This window comes from Engraulis encrasicolus, chromosome 17, assembly GCF_034702125.1.
Source record: "Engraulis encrasicolus isolate BLACKSEA-1 chromosome 17, IST_EnEncr_1.0, whole genome shotgun sequence".
Lineage (NCBI taxonomy): Eukaryota > Metazoa > Chordata > Actinopteri > Clupeiformes > Engraulidae > Engraulis > Engraulis encrasicolus.
In genome coordinates, this window is record NC_085873.1 from 2,180,166 (window position 1) to 2,204,762 (window position 24,597).

At 43.6% G+C, this 24,597-nt stretch overlaps 1 protein-coding gene across 1 annotated transcript; it reads right to left on the reverse strand.

Annotated features, from left to right (window-relative positions):
- Positions 1-8,595: 8,595 nt before the first annotated feature.
- LOC134467154 (carbonic anhydrase 9-like) lies at positions 8,596-24,058 on the reverse strand. The gene is made up of 7 exons (XM_063221069.1): positions 23,855-24,058; positions 23,383-23,502; positions 22,588-22,733; positions 20,529-20,612; positions 16,443-16,515; positions 15,229-15,392; positions 8,596-8,844 (listed from the first exon to the last, which is right to left on the reverse strand). Exons 1-7 carry the CDS (start codon positions 23,883-23,885, stop codon positions 8,638-8,640), a joined length of 825 nt encoding a protein of 274 aa, XP_063077139.1. The 5' UTR covers positions 23,886-24,058; the 3' UTR covers positions 8,596-8,637.
- Between the last annotated feature and the right edge of the window lie 539 nt (positions 24,059-24,597).

Below are 24,597 nucleotides of genomic sequence, written 5' to 3' on the forward strand. Positions count from 1 at the left end.
TAGAAAAAAAGATTTAACACATACAATACACATTCACCCAGATATAACAGACATGACATAACAATATGCAGGACAGGACAATCTATTCAACAATTCAGCTCAACTTTCAACACTGGTATCACAAAATGACCAACTGCAATGGTATGCTAAAATGCTGGCTGTGCAAGTACATTAGGGGGAAGTGAATGAGGTTTTATTGAAATTGGCTGAACTGCTCCTTTAAAGTGCCTAACTTCCTTGAGCCAAAGAGCACCTGCTTTAGCAACACCTCTGATTGAAATTGATGGTGTTCTCGTTTCAGTGCCCATGCATGCGTACTACTGTAACAAAGAGAGCAACTCCTCCCATTTTCCACAGAAAGACTGAAGCACCTCACGGATGTGATTGACACGTATCAATGTATTGTACACGCACATGTACAGTGTGTGTGTGTGTGTGTGTGTGTGTGTGTGTGTGTGTGTGTGTGTGTGTGTGTGTGTGTGTGTGTGTGTGTGTGTGTGTGTGTGTGTGTGTGCATGTGCATGTGCGTGTGTGTGCGCACGCGCGCTCGTGTGTTTGTGTGTGTGTGTGTCTGTGTGTGTGTGTGTGCATGTGCGTGCGCGTGTGTGTGTGTGCGTGTGTGTGTGTGCATGCGTGCGTGGGTGCGTCCATGCGTGCAAGTGTGCGTGTTTGTGCACAGGCATCTCATGGGTGGCTGATGTGAAACAAGAAAAGATGATTCACAGTTCTTGGTAATTTTGCCAATATCCAAATTCAACTTCACCTGACTCTCACCAGATGAATGCAACCTAGCTCTGCCCAGACATACAGAGTAACGCAATGTGGAGATTGACAGACCTGGCCTTTCTCACGTGACGTCACACACCTGAACACTGAACATCACATTCGAAGCAGGTATGAGTTGCATCCAGTGGCATAGACATATACATTACATTACATGAAATGACATGACATGACATGACATTACATTACATGACATTACAATTAGCTGACTCTTTTATCCAAAGTCACTTATAGTTTAGCGCAGAGCCTATGTTATAACCTTACTGTGACCAAAATTGCAATGGCTAGAGTATAATTTATCATTTTTTGACTCAGAGGGCTATGTCTAGGCTAGGTACTATCTTAGCAAGTTATGACGTAGTTGAGTATTTTCAGCAATAGTCAATAGGCCCGCCGGCGACCCCATCTACAGTAAGAGGCTATGTAAAGGGTATAGGTTACAGTCCCTGGAGCAGTATTATAAATTTGATGTTACCATAACCAAGTTGTTATGTCTTATTAACCCTCCTGTTACCCTCAAATTTTGGAACATCCGTGATCCTTGGGGTCAATTTGACCCCAACCACTTAAATGTCTACAAAATCAATATGAAACAACACTTTGGCACATGTTTATGTCTCAGATATGTATTATTGCTCTGTTGGTGACATAAAAAGTCCTTTCAATATATCCTAGCACCCCCACACATAGCCTACACACCAAAAAACTTAATCCATGACTAGGCGAAAATGAGAAAAAATAGTAATAAAATGTCATTAATTGGTCTAAAAACAGATGGACACATATTATTTTAATTGTATTGGCTCCATATACTCCCTAAATATGAATTTCTATAACTTATAACATTTGAAAAGAAAAAACAAATTTGATTATCAAGGATATTATCTATCTATTACCATATCTGTCAATTTGACCCTAAAAGAAATAGACATATTTCCAAACATTCAGAAGGTTTTTTAAGTCCAACATTCATTTTTTGAATGTTTGAATGTGTATTTATAGCACAAGTATAATAGTTAGGTAAGAACATGGATACATTGCCAGCCATGAGTTTCGGGAACAACATAGAAAATCATTGTTTTCTACATTGTTTCTACGCTTGAATTAGTGTGCACATAAGGAAAAAAGGTTTGCATGTGCTCCTTGTAGACATATTACATGGTCATGGTTGTGGGGTAATGTTTGAAGGAACAGGGCTAGCAACTTGTATGTTTACTTCTATTCACAATGTATGCCCACTGGAGAACTTGTGGTATGGATGTCAATGTGTATGTCCTTCACAAAAGTTACAGCTGTTGCTGTTCCTGCCTTCTCTATTTATAACCAAGGCTGCAGACAAAGATGTCAATTTGGAACACAATACTGAAATGAGGAGAAGAATAGCACCATTATATCTCTCAACATAGCAAACAACCTTGAGATCGTCTTCATCTAAAGAAGTACAATGGCTTGTCACCATCAGAACAGTCCATTTCAATATTTGGATCACAATCATAAAGCCTCTCTTCAAATATACCATCACTTATAATTATTTATGCTGTGCACAGAACAGCATGCACAGCAATTCTGACTATATGTGACCCTTCTTATACTAGTGTTTGTGTGTAGTGGGAGGGTGCAAAAGTAGCTCCCAGGGTACAGGAATGGGGGGGGGGTGTTGCTGTGGTCGGTGCCATGATGGTGATTTGGGTACAACAAGGTTCAGTTGGTGTATTTTGTCAAAATGTCAATGCTGTATTAGCCACCAATGTCCAAAATGTTGCTGTGAATTACTTTTAGGCCTCCCCCATATCATTAGCATTTTTAGTTATCAGGGCCCAAACAAAAGCAAAATGTTCAGAAGAAACATGGCTGAATAGCTTATTTTCATGTATTTCACATTATCTAAACAGATTTTAACATTTATTTGCAAAATATGAATGTTCCATTTATGTTTTATACACTTGAAACAATTGGGGTCAAATTGACCCCAAGGAACACGGATGTAACCTAAATGCGTACAGCACTTAGGGAAAACATTTTTGCTGAAATTTCACTTTTTCACATTCATCCCATCTATTTAGGAAAAGTCATCAAAAATGAGGCAGAAGAAATATGTACTTCATGTATTTTTCAGGTGTTAAACATTGAAAGGGGTCAAATAGACCCCAAGGATAACAGGAGGGTTAAAGACTCTGTGTAGTGTCAAAGCTGGTAGTACTAGTATAAAGTCTTCTCAATAACTACAGTAGTACAGCGTTTCACAAGCAGAATGGTGCACATTTTGCGTGCTACGTTTTAAAAATGATTTTACTCTAACACCTGACAGGTAGGTAGGCTACAGCCTTGTCATTTACCAAAGAACATATTACGCTGTCACATGCCCACAATAGAGTCTGTTCTCTGGACTGGAATTGTCAATCATCTCATTTGTTTTCTTATGAAACAAACTCACTCATGTGGGTCACATGTTACTGCGTACAGTACAGCTGCAGGGCTCCTGCACCATGTGACAGGGTTGTCCTCCACTGTACGCGGTGTCTTGTCTTTCTGGTTTGAGATATGGCCACAGAAATGTATTGTGAACTGATGCTTGTGCTGGATAACTTTAGGCTGGCTAATATGGGGGGGAGAGAGAGAGAGAGAGAGAGAGAGAGAGAGAGAGAGAGAGAGAGAGAGAGAGAGAGAGAGAGAGAGAGAGAGAGAGAGAGAGATGAGATCTAAACGAGGAGACTGACAGACGTCGGCAGCTCCAGCATTCCTGGCCATGGGGGTCGACTGTGGCGTCATACAGGGCGTGGTGTCAGTATCCATCATGTGTGTACTTTACTGCAGTGAACAGTACACAGATAAGAGTTTTAAAATACTACAGATAAAGAGTTTTCTAATGTCAGATGGTGGCCCTATCCACTTCTCATTAGGGTTTTGTTGCAAAACGATGAATATCCATTGCATTGCATTGCAAAATGCATTTTGCATAGGTTTAAAAAGTTTTTTCCCAAAATATTTCAGTGGCAAGAATTCACACATAGGTGATGGGACCTCTGACCAATTATTTCCAATAATAAAATGCAGAAGTCAAAAATGGTGGATACACCGTTCTGCAATGACACCCTTTATTTTGCACCAACCTTTCTTTCTCTTTTGTTTTTTGTTTCTTTCAGTTGCAATAGCCGTCATGTGTGTACTCTACTGTCCTTTTTGTTTTCTTAAAGGGACACTTTGCAGGAAATGGTCAAAACAAGGTACTGCTACTATGCTGCTCATTGAAACTGGGCTGCCTATTGCCAAATTTGATCTTTACATGAAAGTTTATTAATGATAAACAACTATTTAGTATGGTCCAAGTACAGTCATTTTTTGCAGCTAAAAATGGCTATTTTTGGAAATTCAAAATGGCGAACCATGGAGAAGATCCCCCTGTTCATGTATGAAAAGTGTATTTTTTTTCCAGTCATAATGAATACTTAGAATTTGATGGTGGTGGTAAGTATTCATGAAAAAGGTAACATTAATGAATGGGCAGCATGAATTCTGGAAATAAACAACTAATAATCTCACACAGTGTCCCTTTGATGTTTTCACTGGCTTTTGCACCATTTTAAAGTGTGCTTTACTTGTGCCCAAGACAAGGCGTGCACTCCCAAAACAAACTTGTAAACATGCAGAATATTGGTCACAACCTCAACACAAACAATGTTCTGCGGACCCCCTGCAATATCTCTGGCGCATGCCAAGTGGGTGCCCGCACCATGTGCTGTACAGTAGGTACATAGAAGACAGGCATGTGAGGGTGCACAGAGATAAGGAATTTTAAACTGTCAGCTGGTAGCCCTATCCACCTGTCATTTGTACAATGGCATTTGTTCCTTTTTCTTGGGTAATTACCTACGCTAAGGAGGTTATGTTTTCAGTTGCGTTGGTCTGTCTGTCTGTCTGTCTGTCTGTCTGTCTGTCTGTCTGTCTGTCTGTCTGTCTGTCTGTCAGTTTGCTTGTTTGTTTCTTTGTTTGTTTGACTGTAAGATAAATCAAAAAGATTTGAAAAAAAAATGGGGTGTAACATAGTCAAATGTTCTATCAAACAGCTTCCTTGGTGGAGGTCTGCACTCTGTGAGGCCATGTCTAGTTGTAAATACAGTAGATACCTGTACATACGCATACAACAGATAATGTTTGACATGTGACCAGCTTTCAGATTAATTGCTCTCATTCAACTCAATTCAATTCAATTATTTTCTATTCTATCACAATTTCTGTCCAATGTTTCTACTTGGGCCGGTAGAGACAGTTTGAGATTTTTTGGGGGGGACAGAACAGCTCACTTTTCTTACTTTGTTGGGCCCATTCATTTCATAGCTTCTGGAAATACCATTATGTAGGATCTCTGGTGCTTGGGCCCGATTGGCTCATGCATCCACCACTAAGAATAAGAGAGGGTGCAGGTTTGGAACATGACCCAGGCCGGATTCGAACCTAGGTCCCCATGGGCACTGAGTCCATATATAACTCAGGTCATCTGCACTAGTTCACTACTCAGGATTCAAACCTACCAACCAGTCAGTCAAAACACTCCAGGGGTCCGTTTCTCGAAAGCGTCTTTGCTATCGTCGTTAGCAAAGTCCTTCGTACGAGCGACTCAACTCTCTCTCGACAGCGACGCTAACCACTGAATCCAAGGGAACGGTAAGACGGTCTTAAGACGGCCTTAAGACAGTTAGCAATGACAATAATCGAGAAACGGACCCCTGGGGTCTGTTTCTCGAAAGCGTCTTTGCTATCGTCATTAGCAAAGTCCTTCGTACGAGTGACTCAACTGCATCTTGACAGCGACGCTTACCACTAAATCCAAGGGAATGGTGTTACGTCTTAAGACGGTCTTAAGGCGGTCTTAAGACGGTTAGCAACGACAATAATCGAGAAACGGACCCCTGGTCAGGAATGGGAGGCACAGCATGATAGGGCTGAGCTGAAGGTCCACACAAAGTTCAGCACTACAGTTTCTGTCTGAGGCTTCGGGAGGAAGGTTTACTACCGTTCTACCGTCACACTCTGCTGGTTGGCACCCCATCACTATCAGTTTTAGGATACCCTTGCTGGATATGGCTTTTGGCTGTACCTAACATCAACCAGTGGATTGATTGGTTGGCATTTATGTTGCTCTGCCTTAAAAAAGTCAATTTGTCTTTCAATGACAAACTAGGGAGATAATAACCTGATTGACTAGTAGGCTAACAGTTACAGTTCAATTGCTGCATTGTAGAACATTTCAAGTGCATTTCAAGTGGCTGAAACTTCCAAAATGAAAGTCCACCTGATAACTTGTGAAGATAAACATCAAGCTGAGTTGACTTGACACGGCAAGAAAGACATATTTAGAAGTTGTTTTGATACTGAACCACAGACATCAAATTGAATTGGCATGCCATGAGTTAAAACAAACATAAGAAGCTCATTTATGAATTTTAACAAGGAATTCAGCGGTGTGATAATATGATATGAGGTAATTTAATATAATATGACTTTCTAAAGATCCTGAGGAAATCCCTTATGCTGTGTCTTTTTTGGTTCCTCAATAAAGTTCCTTTCTATCCATGTCATCACAGGTCTCATAGCAGTTCGCATTTCAATGGGATGAATTCGCTCATCATTTCCTATTGCGTAACAATAGCATTTGTACTTGCGTATACTGCATTCATGCAGAACTATTGTCAACTACCGTCACCATGTCTTAAGAAACGTATAGCCTCATGCAATTATTTGTGGCATAATCATCCCTCCAGGAAGTCATCTGCTCTTGTTACTGTAAAGGAAGTATAATTACAATGAATATTTGCTCAATGAAGTCTTGAGGAAGTACAATCTTTAATGAAGCGTTAATGAATACAATACAATGCTGGTTTTATAATGTAAAATACATTTATCTCCTCCCTGAAAAAGCCCATGTTTGCAGAACTACTGTTCTGTTTTAACTTCCGTCACCATGACTAAAGTTGTGGTTGTGCTTTAACCCATTTTAGCCCAATGCAGCGTATACGCTGTTTGACCTTTGCCGCCTTGAGATTTGAGGTTTAAATATGTTAAATATGTGGCTGTGTTAGAGCTGAATGAACATATTGTAATGAAAGATGAGGGCCCTAGCTTTTAAATGCAACTTATTTCATGTTTTTATGTGCTTCGGAGGCTGCAATATTCAGGTTTCAATACACAAATGGCACCTTTTCTGAAAAAGGGCTTAGGCATTCATCAGGTGTTTTTTGCAGGTGCCTTGGGCTGCAATGGGTTCATCTCTAAAATACACAAAGTCCACGTAATCCTCATCAAAGCACTTGGGTTTGTCTGTTCAGAAATTGAAAAATGTTTATCTTCAATCTAAAATGGATCATCTTTAATTTGGCCTGGTAGTGAGAAACTGCCTGGATTTTGGAGTAAGTGCTCCATTAATTCATAACAAAGACAGATCCAATTATGGGCCCCCATCTCCCTGGGCCCCAGGACACGTGACCCCTTTGTCCCCCCTGTCGGCGTCTGCTCATGACCACATGTGATCCTAACCACGAGTCATTTTTAAAAAATGTTTCACGTTACATTCCTCTTTATTCAGTAATAATAAATAACACTTGGAAATGACAATGATAGTATTGATTGATCATAAAGGCAACTTCAACATATTACAGTAAAATGGTCTGCTGATTCTATATTATGATACATGATATGTTTTTCTCTTATAACAGGCTGCTGAAATTGATGGTCAGTTTACAATCTTACATTACATTCCTGCTAAGTCAATCAGAATAATTATAAAACATAAATACAGCCATTACATGTTTACTCAATAGCATATCATAGCAGCAGATCAAAATCCTGACCCCTAGATATCACACAACACAACCAGCCAACTGACACAATAGTTGGCCTCAGTGTTGCCAGATGGAAAATGCTGAATTATGTTTTTGGGGGCTTTTGGGGAGGACATTATTGTACAAGACCCAAATTGTTGTTTCAAGGCATCAAATGAATTGAATGAGAACTCTGAAATTATCGAACATCATGTTTTTTTATCGTACAGAGGTCAAAATACGATAATTATTGTAGATCTGGCAACACTGCTTGGCCTACTCATAAAGCATGCACAGCCACCTCAGTCTGTGTGCTGGACTTCAATAGGGCAACCAAATTAAAATTGCCATGTCTGCAACACCGTTATAAAGTCACATAGAAAGAATCTTCAGTGGTATTTATTGACCTCTGATTAGGTTGATCTCACTTTGTGAGAACAGTAGTATCTATAGTGAAATGGTGTGGTTGCCTTTTATGTTTCACGCTAGCATCAGTAGGCTAATGTACATCCATTAAAAAAAACTAAAATACATTCACTTGTTTAAGAAAGTATAGAAAAGTTGAGCAGCTACCTTGGTCTGTGATTGCATTGAACTAATTTATTTTTTGGTTAATACTTAATTAAAAAGGCATTCAGATCAAAGTCTGATTTCATAGAACATCAAGTGAGTGAGTGAGTGAATGTACAGTCTCTGTGTATGAATATACTGTACACTGTTAGACGTGTGTGTGTGTGTGTGTGTGTGTGTGTGTGTGTGTGTGTGTGTGTGTGTGTGTGTGTGTGTGTGTGTGTGTGTGTGTGTGTGTGTGTGTGTGTGTGTGTGTGTGTGTACGTACTGTACTGTATGTCTGAGTTTATGCATGGACACGTGTATGTGCATGTGCTGTTGCGCCTGTGTGCTGTTGCGCTTGTGTGCTGTTGCGCTTGTGTGTGTGTGTGTGTGTGTGTGTGTGTGTGTGTGTGTGTGTGTGTGTGTGTGTGTGTGTGTGTGTGTGTGTGTGTGCATTCTGTATGTGTGTGTTTGCATAGTCCTGTGTCTAATGCTGGTATCTCCAGATGGTAGCGGAGACACACAGCAGCAGGAAGAGGAGGGACATGTGGCACGTGAGACGAGATGATGAGGATGAGGATGAGGAAGAGGAGTGGCCGTCTTTGTTGACAGTAGTGTACACCACGCGGCCGTGCAGATCCTGCACAGGCCGGAAGTTGTTGTTCAGCCTTGTCATGATAGGGAACTTGTCAATCTGAGAGAGAGAGAGAGAGAGAGAGAGAGAGAGAGAGAGAGAGAGAGAGAGAGAGAGAGAGAGATGGGAGAAAGAAAGGGAAGATACAGGGAGGAGGAGAGATATTTAAATATTCATAAATATATTCATTATTGTCATTACCCAGTGTTGCTTGTTTATCTGTTCATTTCATTATTACAAATACAGTCATACTGTAGGTTTCATAATAATGAATTCCTCTTGGAGTTACGCAACCCTTTGGAAAACGTCATACTGTAGTCATGAAAATGATATATCTGTCTGCAGATTACATGTCATGCTTGAAATTCTTTTGAAAAAGAATCTTTTTTAATCCGCAAAGTCGGCTTCCGTGTTAATGATTTATTTTGTTCAATTTTAATCCTCTGTGGTATGATGGCGGAGCGTGCGTCTTCACAGGAGATTAGACATACCTGCCATGTCTGTCTATCAGAGTTGTGTTGACCTGATGTTCACCCAGACAGGAGAAATGCTAGTGATAGTGGGTTTTAACGACTTCACCCCGCATGCTGTTCTTTGTATTTGCCACAGGTTTTTATTTGCATGATAACTTTTGAATGGGTGGATACTGATAGATTTTTGACAAAATGTTGTGTCATAACGCTCTATAAAAGGTGCATAAACTGTTGGAGGCAAATGCTTTCAGCCATTATTTGTTCGTAGACCAGAACAATGTAAATTAATGGAGAAGGCGGACCAACTCCATCATAAAAATGACTCAATAATGTGACCAATGGCTACCGTTTTTTTATTTTATTCAACCCTTGTTTAACCAGAGTCCAACCAAAGTCCCATTGAGCCACAATTAGCCACGATGGTGTCAAAAGAAGGACTACTATTACCTTTGAGACTATTGTTTGTCATCTCCAAGGTGTGGTCAACTGACCTCACAGCAACCTCAGATAGGGAGATAAATAGACTAAAGGAGGCAATAGGCCAAGTTACAAGTGCTGCCTTCTAATGTAATAGGGAGTAATGCTAATTACGCTACATGCTTTATTGGCTGATGTTGGCACAATCTTAAGTCTTTATTTTTTCGAGAAAGGACAGTGGCGGAAAGACAGGAGGCGTGTTGGGAGAGAGAGAGATGGGAAAGGATCTGCAAATGACCCGGGCTGGAATCGAACCCGGGTCGCCGGCATAGCAGTCCAGTGCTCAGCAGTTGGATCCACAGCTGGGCCACACAATCTTCATTTTTTAAATTACTTTTCAGTGGTAGGCCTATAAAAGTATGCTAAAACTGCATGCTAAAACAATTGTCTTCAGGACGTTGTCAAGAGTTATTCTTAGAGTTATTCCTAGCATTTCAAGTCGGTACATATACCAAAGAGATAACGAGAGGAGATTACAGCATACATAGTTTATCATAATTCTAGCAAACATGACAAACTCTGATACACTTTTTTTATCATGGTTACAATCACGTTATCACATTATCTTTTGAATACGAAAGTAAGCTGAACAAGATCGACAAGTTCATTTATTTGTCCGTGAATATCTCTTATGATCTTCGTCTGCATACCAGGCCATAGAAACCTAATGAGGTAGCTAGTGAATACAATGGTAGAGGAATCAGGAAAGAGAAAGACATACCTTCATTCTCTCCAAGTCTGCAAACATCTACAAAATCTCTTTCCTCTTACAGTGCATCCTCTTATTTCCTTCGGACTGTTTTTTTCAGCTTACTTTCTGTGTTTTTATAAGATGCATAGCACCAACACATGGCTGCTCCAAGAATTAACATAAATTTAGACTGATTGGGCACTCATGTCGATATTGGACCCACAATACTATACCGTGTGTGTGTGTGTGTGTGTGTGTGTGTGTGTGTGTGTGTGTGTGTGTGTGTGTGTGTGTGTGGTGTGTGGGTGCGCGTGTTTTTCAACCTCTTTACATTCCCTTGTGTTTCACAATGCCAGGCCCATGAACCTCCCTCTTCTCACATAAGTTATATTTATTGTCACAGCTGTCAATAAAGACCTAGGGGACATTCCAGGTTAGGTATACAGTAATGCACCGCGCCTTTGTTTTTACTCTGGCTTTTTTTTGTCTGCGATGCTGCATCAATGCATCAACCAGTTGTGAAACGCGTTGTGAAAAAATTGGCCAAAATTTAGATAATAGGCTATTAAGGACATTTTTAAAATGAAATCCTATTTTATTAAACCTCAATTGTTTGTCAACCGCCTTGCCCCATACCCTTTCTAACTCCATATCTGGAGGCCCGTAAAACATGTCAAACATAGAAAATTGGTGAAATGGCAGCTTTTCTTTTTATTGTTTTAATAACATTCAGACTGGAAGGGAAGGATTTCAAAGACGTGAAGCAAACAAAAAAACCCTCACACTTGGAGTAAGCAATTGTCCAAGTTTCCAATCAACCTCATCACAGGTCACAGGTATAAGTCACATGAGATCTAGTTTGATTGCATTCCCCATTTGCCAGTAAACAAAGTTGAAAAAAAGTAGTGGTGATGATGAGGGTAGAAGCTGACACCAACCAACCAGCAACTACTACAGCAGCACATGTCCCCAGGTGCCTTGACCTGCAGGCCACCCTTCCTACCTACAGGTACATGTGGGTCAGAGATGGAGATTAAAGTCTGGGGGAGTGAGAATGTGGAAGGAGGAGACTGCGGGTGAGGAGGACTCACTAGTAGCTATCTGCAGCCCAGTGTCAGAGCTGCTGGCTGGTGGAGGAGAGGAGGAGGGGTGTTGAGCGAGGTGAGGTGAGGTGGAGGAGAGGAGGGGTGGAGAGGGAGGTGAAGTGAGGTGGGGTGGAGGAGAGGAGGGGTGGAGGAGAGGAGGGGTGGAGAGGTGAGGTGGGGTGGAGGAGAGGAGGGGTGGAGAGGGAGGTGAGGTGAGGTGAGGTGGAGGAGAGGAGGGGTGGAGAGGGAGGTGAGGTGGGGTGTAGGAGAGGAGGGGTGGAGAGGGGAGGTGGTGTGGAGAGGGAGGTGAGGTGAGGTGGGGTGGAGGAGAGGAGGGGTGAGGTGGGGTGGAGGAGAGGAGGGGTGGAGAGGAGGGGTGAGGTGGGGTGGAGGAGAGGAGCCGTGGAGAGGGAGGTGAGGTGGGGTGGAGGAGAGGAGAGGTGGAGAGGGAGGTGAGGTAAGGTGGAGGAGAGGAGGAGAGGAGGGGTGGAGAGGTGAGGTGAGGTGAGGTGGGGTGGAGGGGTGGAGAGGTGAGGTGAGGTGAGGTGGGGTGGAGGAGAGGAGGGGTGGAGAGTAGGTGAGGTGAGGTGGGGTGGAGGAGAGGAGGTGTGGAGAGGGAGGTGAGGTGGGGTGTAGGAGAGGAGGGGTGGAGAGGTGAGGTGGGGTGGAGGAGAGGAGGAGAAGAGGGGTGTAGAGGGAGGTGAGGTGGAGTGGAGGAGAGGAGGGGTGGAGAGGTGAGGTGGGGTGGAGGAGAGGAGGCGTGGAGAGGGAGGTGAGGTGGGGTGGAGGAGAGGAGGGGTGGAGAGGGAGGTGAGGTGAGGTGGGGTGGAAGAGAAGGGGTGGAGAGGTGAGGTGAGGTGGAGTGGAGGAGAGGAGGGGTGGAGAGGTGAGGTGAGGTGGGGTGGGGTGGAGGAGAGGAGGGGTGGAGAGGAGGGATGAAGACGGGGTTACATACACATTTGAGGACCTGTGTTATAGTTAGTGGAGAAGAGAAAGGATGGAAAGATTAGAGGTGAGTGATGGACGAAGAGAGCTGAGGTGGTTTAGGCAGCAGGCATTTTGGTCCCTCACTCTATAGTTTGACGGAGGGGAGGTAAGGTAAAGGTAAGGTAAAAGTAAGGCAGCAGGCAACAGGCATTTCCAACAACGCCAATGTCTAGTTTTAGCGGGTCAGGAGGACTCACTAACTCTCTGTAGCCTGGTGTCAGAGCTGCTTGATGGAGCAGGAGAGGAGGAGAGGAGGTGAAGAGGGGGAGGGAGGTGGGGTGACTTGAGGGCAGTGCCTGAGGAAGATCCCTCTGTTGGATCGAAACGTTGCCATATGTTAAAATGAAATAAAGTATTTTTGGAGTTAATACACAGTGTGCAGACCGCTTCATCACACTACCGTGACTTGAGGGCAGGGCATTTGACCATGTGCCCTTTAGTTTGAGGACTAGTGTCATAGTTGGTGGAGGGGGAGGAAGGAGGAGAGGTAGTGTCTGGTGGAGAAGAGAGAGGGAGGGAGGGAGGAGAGGTAGTTGACTTGAAGGCAGGGCAGCAAGCATTTCTGAGGCATTTCTAGTTTGAGAACTGGTGAGGGAGAAGAGGAAGCAGAGTTGTATAAAGTAGAAACAGATGTACTTTCACAGATGTAATTATAACACAAGTAGTATTACATGGTTTCAACTATGTCATATACTACGAGTGTTGTTGTAATTACACCTGTAAGAGTACTTCTACTTCTACTTAATACAACTCTGGGGTGAATTTCTCAAAACCAAAGTTGATTACTACATTAGCTACTTCGTTGTTTTCAATGCATTTTCCCATCGGCAACTACCGAAGTCGCTAACAGGCTAACAACTTCTCTTTTGAGAAACTCACCCCTGGAAGGAAGTGAGGTGAGGTGATCATGGTCACAAGGTGGACTGCTCACTCACGCTTTGTCAAAGCGAAAGAAAGAGAGAGGTGGAGAGAGGTGACCAGAGGGTAAGACAGCAGACATTTTTGGACACTCACTCTTTAGCTTGAGTGAGGGAAGGAGAAAAGGTGAGGTGGAGTGACTTGAGTACTCACACCTGAGGACCTGTGTCAAAGTGAAGGAAGAGGAGGGAATGAGGGGAGATGAGAAAGAGAGAAGAGAGAAAAATGAGGTGGGAAAGGAGGTAACATGAAGGCAAGGTCGTGTTTCTTTCTGGTCACTCTGTATTTAGTTTGAAGACTGGTGAGAAAAGGTCGAGTGAGGTGAAAAGGTCGAGTGAGGTGAAAAGGTCGAGTGAGGTGGGGTGTGGTGACATGAGGACAGGGCTGCAGGTAAAGGAGGGAGGTTGAGGCCACTTGGATGACTGGAGGACAAGGCCAGATGACATGGAAACTACCTTCAAGAAACTAATTAAGATTTCAGCGAAGCTAAAGCAACAGTTTACACACCATTACCATACATGCCTAATAGTACTTGTGAATGGTTAGGTGGTAGGAGACAACAAAGAGATAATGTTTTTCATAAATAAAGGAGGGTTATATGACATTTTAATGATGGTTTACTAATGCTTAGCAGAATGTTCAATCACCATAAACAAATCATTAATTAACAGTATGTAATAATTGCCAAGAAATACATAATGACTAACTCGTGATTCACTAAGGGTTAAATAATGTTAAAATAAGGCTTGACTAAGGCTTAACTTTGCTTAGTGAACAGTTACATCAGCACACACAAACCATTTACTAACGGTAGTAGTTAATGATTAAGAAATGAGAAATAATACTTACAATGACTAACTCGTGATTCACTAAGGGTTAACTAATGTTAAAATAAGGCTTAACTAAGGCTTAACTTGTGCTTTAAAAGGGGTACTTATTATAAAGTGTTAGCAAAAAAAGAAGTAAACAAAAGCAAATGTGAAGAAAGAAAAAAAAGAAAGAAAGAAAGAAAGAAAGAAAGAAAGAAAGAAAGAAAGAAAGAAAGAAAGAAAGAAAGAAAGAAAGAAAAAGAAAGAAGGAAACCAGCAAGTACAATACCGCAAAACCTGGGATACTTGCCAAAAGTGTCATCTCACAAATTCAGACTGCGACTGCTCAAATAGCAGAAGTAATTTTGTGCAGGGGTTTTTAGAGAGTTTCACCAGTGTTTGGTTTCTCCACTGTATCCTACACCTTCTACATTCCTCCTAGGCAGTGAGGCCTATACCTACGTCACTACTATAGCTGTGGACTATACACTGAATGTCCTCTTCCGTAAGAGAAAGTAATTTTGCATGCATGTGCTTCCTCCAAGGTTTTATTTTCACAGAGAAATTCAGATAGATAAATGTCTGTTCATGAACTCAGTGTACGCGCAGTCGCGCACACAAACACGCACGCTTACACGCCCACACGCACACGCACACTGTTGACAGTGTCCTCAGAGGGCCGTTTGTCAATCTTGGACCCTTATTGTTGGACCTTGAGAAGTCAGACGGGTGAATCTCAATAAAATACTACAGTATATTATGGGAAAAGGCCTCAACTGGCCCCAACAGGCCTATGTACGCAGAATAGCCACTTACAGTGAGGATCCAAAACCTGTTTACCATTATTGTTTGGTTTTGGCTCTGTTCAGGAGCATTAAAAAAATATAAAGTTTCTTATCTGGTGTTGTTAATGTTCCAAGCAAAATAGATTTTCTGGTTTCGTTATCATTCCCTAAACTGGTTCAAAGTCTTGCTTCCATGAGCTTAGGTACGCAAAGTCCTACCAGGTTCTTGCTGACTTTGATCGGCTCCTTGAAGACGGTCCATACCACTGCCTCGTTGCAGCCGGGGGTGGTCAGGGAGCCCTGGTAGCGGTAGAACTTGGAACGGTCCACGTCCCCGATGAGGGCGTCAAGCGATATATCTTGATGGAGGTCAATGGTGCTGTCTGGTAGAACAGAGCAAGGAGATTCAATAAGCAAGACTTCAATTGACTTCAATTCAACCTAAAGTCTATGTCTATGTCTGCAGGGGAAGTAAGAAACGCAATTTCAAATTCTTTGTATGACCAGTGCATGTAAAGAAATTGACATTAAAGCCGACTTGACTTCACTTGTGTCATTATACGGAACATTTTCCTGTTCAATGAAACCAGAGAGGTGGACATGGCCTCCAGAGTATAAAGATGTCGAACTAACAAGAGTAAGTAAGAGGGAGGGGGGGGGGGGGGGTTATACAGTACATACTGTACAGTTTGTAGTAATAACTTTTTAATTGTAAGATCATATGGTAGTGTTTCTCAACGGGGGGCGCTGCAGCCCCCCAGGGGAGCGTTTGGGAGGCTCTAGGGGGGCGTTGAGAAGGATACAGCTGAGTGGGGGCGTGGCTTAGTTCCCATTGGAGGGCATTAGTCTATGTTATTTTTCAATACTAAAGGGGGCATTGATATGCCTATGATGGGGTCAAGGGGGTGTTTTGTAAAAAAAGGTTGAGAACCACTGTCATAGGGGGACATAGGCAGTACAGTATATACACTTTACAGTGGGAGCCATTATTTTATTCTGAATTGGAACCCTGTTTTGAGAGGGCGGCTCTTTCAGGTGACCCAGACAGGGACACATAGCACACCTCCCCCCCCCTCTCTCTCTCACACAGAGACACATTAGCACACTAGCATTTCCTCCCAGCCCCCTTCTCACATACTCTCTCTCTCTCTCTCTCTCTCTCTCTCTCTCTCTCTCTCTCTCTCTCTCCCTCTCTCTCTCTCTCTCACACATACACTCACACTCTCACATACACTCTCTCTCTCTCTCTCTCTCTCTCTCTCCCTCTCTCTCTCTCTCTCTTCTCTCTCTTCTCTCTCTCTCTCTCTCTCTCTCTCTCTTCTCTCTCTCTCTCTCACACACACACACACACACACACACACACACACACACACACACACACACACACACACACACACACACACACACACACACACACATACATACATACATACCAGTCATCGCAATCATTTCAAGGTGATTGGTGAAATTCTTCCAACTCTCTGGCTTGTCTGGGTCATCAGTGGTCTAGACAGGTTCATTCGGAACACAGGGAGCAATCAGATGCATCATGTCATATTCATGCAGACACATTAGTGGTTTTGAACACTAATATTAATGTACACATCATATGTGATGTGCTGATAATATATAAGATGCATTTGTCACGGGGGTGACTTTGAGTGAGGACTTTGTAAATTAGAATGGGGAAGTAAACATTGGGAAAACACGATTATGGGGTCAATTAAAGTAAACGGCTACAGGTGGGAATAGGAAATGGGTGTGGTAGGTGATTGGTGACTTTGGGTTGGGGGAGTGTTTATATGCGGAGACGCGAAGTTGGACGGGAGCGCGGAGGGAGAGGGAGAGCAGCCACGAGAGAAGAGGGGGGGCCTCGGAGGAGAGATGCGGCCGTGCCAGAGGGACAGGTGTAGAGGTGGAGAGAACGTTCAACTCCGGTAGCCGGAGAAGAGGACCAGGCCGGAAGAAGACACTGGTGATCCTATGGATCTGCGTGCAGACGGCTCAGCAGCTCGACGGAGGGAGCGCGACTGGCATTGTGCCTGGTGTGAAAGTCCGCGACCAGAGCTAGAGTGGAAGTGCTGCTTCGGAGGACGACCGGGGGGTTAGGACGCTCCCCCCGTCCAAAAGTTAAGTGTCTGCCTGGTACCCCGCACTACGTTAGAAACTCACCTCCTGTCCGTGCGCGCCATCGCCGCATTCTCTCTCTTGCTCTCGCCCCTCCCTCTCTCTCTCTCTCTCTCTACAAACCCAGCAGTTGTACTTGGACTCACGTTTAATATCGCTGGCCTACCCAGGTGAATCGCAGCACACATTGTTTGCAGTGAGCTGTGCCGTGTGCGAGTGCTGTGTAACTTCACCCTAATGTTTAACCTAGACTAGCGATTGCAGTGTTGTAAATCACGTATGGAATAAGTGCAGCGATTACCTGCGTAGCCTACTTAATTATGGAAGTGAGTGTCATTTGGACTGCCTATGGAAACAAGCCTACTGTCACCAAGCTCTTCCTGTCTCCCCAGCCTCGCAATGGATGGACACCTGGCCACCGCTCCTCCGCCTCCTTTGGAACTGATGACTGTGGGGGGGAATCTCTAAGGAATGGACATGGGACTGGGTTTGGGATTTCGGACTTTTATAGACTTGGGGTGCCCCGGGACTCTTTTAGATTTCTGTTAGTTAATAAATATTATTTTAAAACTCAATCTTTGTGTCTTTGCGTATTTGTGGTGCACAGTGTACTCTCCAGGGTATTTGGTAACAAGGAGGGGTGTCGCTAGAAAATGCGCACTTTCTCACTTGCGACATTTTGGCGTAGTCGGCAGGATTACCCTGGATTGAGCGCTGTGTGCCCCAAATGCGTCAAACAAGGATCTAATGAGTGATTGTACGGTCATGTCAGTCAGCCCCCCCCCCCCCTTTTTTTTTAATAACGGGAGTTCCGACGATGAATGGCAAGTGGGTGGAAAGACCAATGTTCAAACGGAAGAAAAAAGTGGAGAGGATGGATCTCCTCTGGTTCTCGGGACGAGAACCGATTGGTCGGGGAGGGTGTCACGGGGGTGACTTTGAGTGAGGACTTTGTAAATTAGAATGGGGAAGTAAACTTTGGGAAAACACGATTATGGGGTCAATTAAAGTAAACGGCTACAGGTGGGAATAGGAAATGGGTGTGGTAGGTGATTGGTGACTTTGGGTTGGGGGAGTGTTTATATGCGGAGACGCGAAGTTGGACGGGAGCGCGGAGGGAGAGGGAGAGCAGCCACGAGAGAAGAGGGGGGGCCTCGGAGGAGAGATGCGGCCGTGCCAGAGGGACAGGTGTAGAGGTGGAGAGAACGTTCAACTCCGGTAGCCGGAGAAGAGGACCAGGCCGGAAGAAGACACTGGTGATCCTATGGATCTGCGTGCAGACGGCTCAGCAGCTCGACGGAGGGAGCGCGACTGGCATTGTGCCTGGTGTGAAAGTCCGCGACCAGAGCTAGAGTGGAAGTGCTGCTTCGGAGGACGACCGGGGGGTTAGGACGCTCCCCCCGTCCAAAAGTTAAGTGTCTGCCTGGTACCCCGCACTACGTTAGAAACTCACCTCCTGTCCGTGCGCGCCATCGCCGCATTCTCTCTCTTGCTCTCGCCCCTCCCTCTCTCTCTCTCTCTCTCTACAAACCCAGCAGTTGTACTTGGACTCACGTTTAATATCGCTGGCCTACCCAGGTGAATCGCAGCACACATTGTTTGCAGTGAGCTGTGCCGTGTGCGAGTGCTGTGTAACTTCACCCTAATGTTTAACCTAGACTAGCGATTGCAGTGTTGTAAATCACGTATGGAATAAGTGCAGCGATTACCTGCGTAGCCTACTTAATTATGGAAGTGAGTGTCATTTGGACTGCCTATGGAAACAAGCCTACTGTCACCAAGCTCTTCCTGTCTCCCCAGCCTCGCAATGGATGGACACCTGGCCACCGCTCCTCCGCCTCCTTTGGAACTGATGACTGTGGGGGGGAATCTCTAAGGAATGGACATGGGACTGGGTTTGGGATTTCGGACTTTTATAGACTTGGGGTGCCCCGGGACTCTTTTAGATTTCTGTTAGTTAATAAATATTATTTTAAAACTCAATCTTTGTGTCTTTGCGTATTTGTGGTGCACAGTGTACTCTCCAGGGTATTTGGTAACAGGGAGAGGTGTCGCTAGAGAATGCGCACTTTCTCACCTGCGACACATTTACACCATATGCCTATACTGAAGGCCTACATAAAAAAATAATAACACCAAAGATAACATATCTATTTAACAGTGAATAATAATGATAATAATACTACCACTACTGCTACTACTACTACTACTACTACTACTACTACTACTACTACTACTACTACTACTAATAATAATAATAATAATAATAATAATTATAATAATAATAATAATAATAATAAATAGTCAAACACAAGCAACACAAACATAACACACAAATTAAACAAACAAAAATCATTGTGAGTGATCCATGCTGCAATACCCTTGGTTTGAAGAAGACAATTTATACAGGTAAAATGCTAGGGAGCTACAGTGGAGCAAACATCATTCTGACTGACAGTAATCTAGACAGATGCAAAGGAATGCTACAGAATGAGAAGAATATAGGTCGCAGTGAGAGTGACAGGCAGCTCCCCATGACTCCGTGGTATGTCATGTGTCTGACACCTCATCACGTCTCTCATTTCCTACCAGACTTGGCCCTCCAGCCTAGCCTGATTATCAGCGACGTTCAAATCTCTTCAAGACTTGGTCTGACCAAGAGTATAATAATTAACATTTCCAAAACAGCATGGTTGACCCTTCTTCCTTGGTTTGCTTATGGTTGTTTGCTTACTGACAAAGTGGGAGGAGTTCCCGTATTTTCGGGAACTCAGAAAGTACTTGCATTGCTCTTGACCTGACTAGTTGCAACGTTGAAAGTGTTGCGTCACTAGGAGGGCACAGCCTGGCTACCTCCAGGCTGCCTGGGGCCACACACAATGGTTTGGTAAGATTATTTGAAGGGTCGTACATGAGGGTGTCATGACACACGTCAGGAACATTAATGATGCTTATGACTGTCGTCATAATGTGTCATTCAGTTAGTATTGTTCTTTTATACAATAGTTAGATCTGGTCGAATTATTTCACAAATTCTGATTGGACAAGAGGCGTTCTACACGTCACTAGGAGTGAGGGTATCCTCCAACACTCTATGAATGACTCTTCACATCTAATAATCACTCCGCGACCAAAGATACAAAAGTAACCGTTACACCAACATTCCATTCCATCATTCCACAAAATACATACATAAACAAGCGAGTAGTAATAGAAGTAGTTGCAGTAGCAATAGTAGTAGTAGTAGTAGTAGTAGTAGTAGTTGTAGTTGTAGCAGTCGTAGCAGCAATAGCAGTAGTAATACTACTAATAGCAGTACTAATATTAATGATCATGGTAGCAGAGTAGTAGTAGCACGGTTGGAACAGTTAGGCCCTGTCACATAGGCCTACCTCAATGAAGAAACCCAACACAGCCAGGCCTTTTGGATCATTCATCACATCTGAAGCGCCTTTCTTCATGCTCACAATGTGCATCTAAAAAAATTGGGGGGTTGCAAAGATGACACACAATGACTAACAGTCTGACATTCTTTAAAGGACCACTTCAGTCAATTTCAATATGCTGTTGTATTGCTCAAGCTACTCTTGACTTGTCAGCACCACATTGATGCCACATTTTCTGGCATAGCCCTTTCCGAGATATGAGCTATTCTAATGGGGGCAGCGTTTGTTTACATTTTTTTTTTAAATTAACATAGGCGTACTCCAAATATCTTCCCAAAAGGTACCACTGTTTGCTAGTTGATGTTGCATAACCTTTTGGATTTTTTGGGGAATAAATAAAAAGGTTTTTTTGAAATATAAACAAACAGCTGCCCCCATTACAATTACCAGGATCTCAGAAAAGGCTGAAGAAGGGGGGAAAAAAGTCCTGGGCCTCGTTTCCGAAAGGGCCTTATGTACTACTTAACGCTACGTGCTACTTAAGTTCACACGTAACACCATCGTAGAGCTCACGGAGCGTTTTCCAAAGCCAACTTAGCAAAGAACCATCGCAGGTTGACACGTAACTCTAAGAGAAATCCACGAGTGTTCTGGAGTAGTCTTAACGCGCTAAGATTGATCGTAACGGCATGGCACAGTGGAGACACCCACAGGATATGAAGGGAAAAGAGGAAACTTGCGCATAAGATTGGTGTTTTAAGACGCGAGTGGCATGGCACAGTGGAGACACCCACAGGAAAAGAGGAAACTTGCGCTTCAAGTTGATGTTTTAAGACGGGAGTGTAAATATCATGGCACCACAGTTGACACTGTAACGAAAATAAGAAGGTAACATTAATTGTGTAAGTGTATAAAATAAAAGCAATGTGTTTGGAAAATATTTTACAGGCAGTAAAATAGTTCAGCTGTGTTTGATAAATCAGGGCATTATTAAACTGTGATCAATCATAATTTGTGTGGGTGCTTCGTGGACAAGAACAAGGCATCCACACACAAAATAAATAGGGGGCTTCGGCGACCAGAAATAAGAGTGGTGATGTCGGAAGGGAAGGCCACTACCGAAACATAAAAAAAAGAAAAACGGTCAGCGAGTCGTTGCGCCCTCTTTCATTTTCAAGTACCCTAAGGGAAGGCGACGCAGAAAAGACACGATAGTTGTGGGCTAAGGGTAAACTATGACATAAAAAAGGCAGCGATGGGGATTCGTGTAGATTTTTTGTTTTAATAACAGCAGACTGCCGTGCAAAATGTCCCCCACAGTTGTTAAAGCCTTGAGTGCAAGGTACTTTGCACGCCGCTCCCCAAATGCGCATCCCAATTTGGAACTCCTAGGCCTATTTGTCTTCTTAAATATTAAGCACGGCAGCCAACCGCACGCGCTTTGTCTGGTTTAACGGCGTATCTCATGGTTTTGCATGCTTTCATTGTGTGTGTGTGCATTTTATTTCATTTGCCAACAATATCTCCTGTTGATAGTTGTAAACTGCTACAAATGTAGTCCCACCCTTAAAGAAAACAACTTTTGATACTGACACACGCCTTACATTTTGTAAATGGTTTAGAAGCATGACGGCGCAGTTCACTCTGAGGACACTTCAGCACCACATATGTAGACAGCGATCCTTAAGAGCGACGCTACGAATGATCTTAGAGGCTGTGCACGCGCGTTCATGTACGAGTGTCTTTGGGAAACAGTCGTAGGAAATCTAAGAACATTCGTAGGATCACTGGTTAACGACACACGTAAGGCTAAGAACCATCGTTATCGGGAAACGAGCCCCTGGGTAGTGTGAGCATTACAACTGCATGTTGAAATTGACTGAAGTTATCCTTTAACTTACAAAATCTGTGTGTATTCAACTTCGATGCAGTTAGACGAATTGTGACGCTCTGATTCATGAGTTCCAAAATCCGGGTGAGGATTTTCTTTTCTCCTGACAGTTACAGACTCTGGAGAAATGCATCCACCAAATATAACACGTGTGTGCATGCATGTGTCCCTGACCTCCATGGGGTAGGGATGAGAGTCCATCATGTGTTCGGATCCCCCCATCTTGCCATCCCCAGAGGAGCTGGAGGAAGACTCTGAACCGGATGTCCCCGTGCCTGAACCTGAAGAGGAGCCTGAACCATGACCTCCAGAACGGTGGTCTGTGGTAGGGAACAAGGCAAAGCAAGGCAAGGAATGGTGAGTTCAATTAACAGAAAAAAGTGCAGTGTTAATTAAATTAAATTCAAACTAAATTTAAAGGTGCACTGTCTAGTATTTTTTGCAGTTTATCTCCAGAATTCATGCTGCCCATTCACAAATATTACCTTTTTTCATGAACATTTACCACCACCATCTAATTCTAAGTATTCATAAGGATTGGGAAAATTGCACTTTTCATACACGAAAAGGGGATCTTCTCCATGTCTGCCATTTTGAATATCCAGAAAGTATTAACTGCACATATTAATGGGCTTTGGTCATACTAGTAAATTCAAGTTTATCATTTAGTAAATATTCATTAAAAGATTGAATTTGGCAATACGCACCACCGTTTCAATGAGCAGCATATTGCAATTTAAGCCTAAGGCACCTGCAAAAAGAGCCTGCTGATTGCCTAATCCCTGTGTGTGTGTGTGTGTGTGTGTGTGTGTGTGTGTGTGTGTGTGTGTGTGTGTGTGTGTGTGTGTGTGTGTGTGTGTGTGTGTGTGTGTGTGCGCGCGCGTGCGTGCCCTGTGGTGGTGCCATGTGTGTGTGTGTGTGTGTGTGTGTGTGTGTGTGTGTGCATGTGCATGTGCGTGTGTGTGTGACCTGTAGAGGGGCTGTGTGCGGTGCTGTTGCCCCAGTGGAAGTGGAACTGCAGTGCGGAGTAGAAATGGTCCAGGCCTCCACCTGCGATCTCCACAGCCCCACTCTTCAGAACCGCTTTTACTAGAGAGAGAGAGAGAGAGAGAGAGAGAGAGAGAGAGAGAGAGAGACAGAGACAGAGACAGAGACAGAGACAGAGAGGGGGGATGAGAGAGAAAGAGAGAGAGAGAGAGAGAGAGAGAGAGAGAGAGAGAGAGAGAGAGAGAGAGAGACAGAGAGAGACAGAGAGAGACAGAGAGAGAGAGTAGTCAATGGTAGTAAGTTAGTTATATGTGTGTTTACCTGTGTGTCCGTTGTTGATGAGGTAGTCCATGGTACTGTAGCTAGTTATTTATGTTTTTGAGCACGTCAGTCCTTTGTTACTGCAATGAAGTAGTCAATGGTGCTGTAGTTAGTTATTTATATTTGTGTGTACCTGTGTGTCCGTTGTTGATGAGGTAGTCCATGGTGCTCTTGTTGGAGAAGCCAGAGAATGTGAAGTTCCCCAGAGCAGAATACTTGGCTTCATGGGAATTGATGTCTATGGGGGACTGAGACTTCCCTTCACAGAGACTACTGACAGCAGACCAGTGGGACGGCCCGTGGTCTATAGACACAGACAGATGAACAGGCAGGGAGAAAGATAGACAGACAGACAGACATACAGACAGACAGAGAGAGAGAAGGCCAGACAGGCAGGCAAATGGTTGCATAGACAGGTGCACAGACAGACAGACAGACAGACAGAAAGAAAGAAGGACAGGCAGATGGATAGACAGACAGATACACATACAGGCAGAGATAGGCAGATAGACAGAGAGACAGAGACACACACAGGTGGACAGACAAATAGACAGACATTCATACAGGTAGGCACATGTCCAGGCAGGCAGACAGACAGCCAGACAGACAGCCAGACAGACAGCCAGACAGGCAGACATACAGAGTAAACAACAGACAATCCAAGCCAGCTAAGGTCCAAGGATGTTTCAATTGTTAATAATTATTAGTAGTTACATTTATTATTTACAAGAATCCCAAAAGGGGTGATTTAGTGAATGAGTGCATATACTGTATGAATGAGTGAGTGAGTGAGTGAATGAATGAATGAATGAATGAATGAATGAATGAATGAATGAATGAATGAATGAATGAATGAAATGAAACAAATGAAACAAA

Excerpts from the sequence above, each read along its gene's own strand:
- LOC134467154 (XM_063221069.1), bottom strand. The coding sequence starts at position 23,885 with ATGGACTACCTCATCAACAACGGACACACAG. Across the intron at positions 16,516-20,528 it reads TGTTGGGTTTCTTCATTGAG|ACCACTGATGACCCAGACAA; the intron begins GTAGGCCTATGT and ends GAACCTGTCTAG. Across the intron at positions 8,845-15,228 it reads TCAAAGTCAGCAAGAACCTG|ATTGACAAGTTCCCTATCAT; the intron begins GTAGGACTTTGC and ends TCTCTCTCTCAG.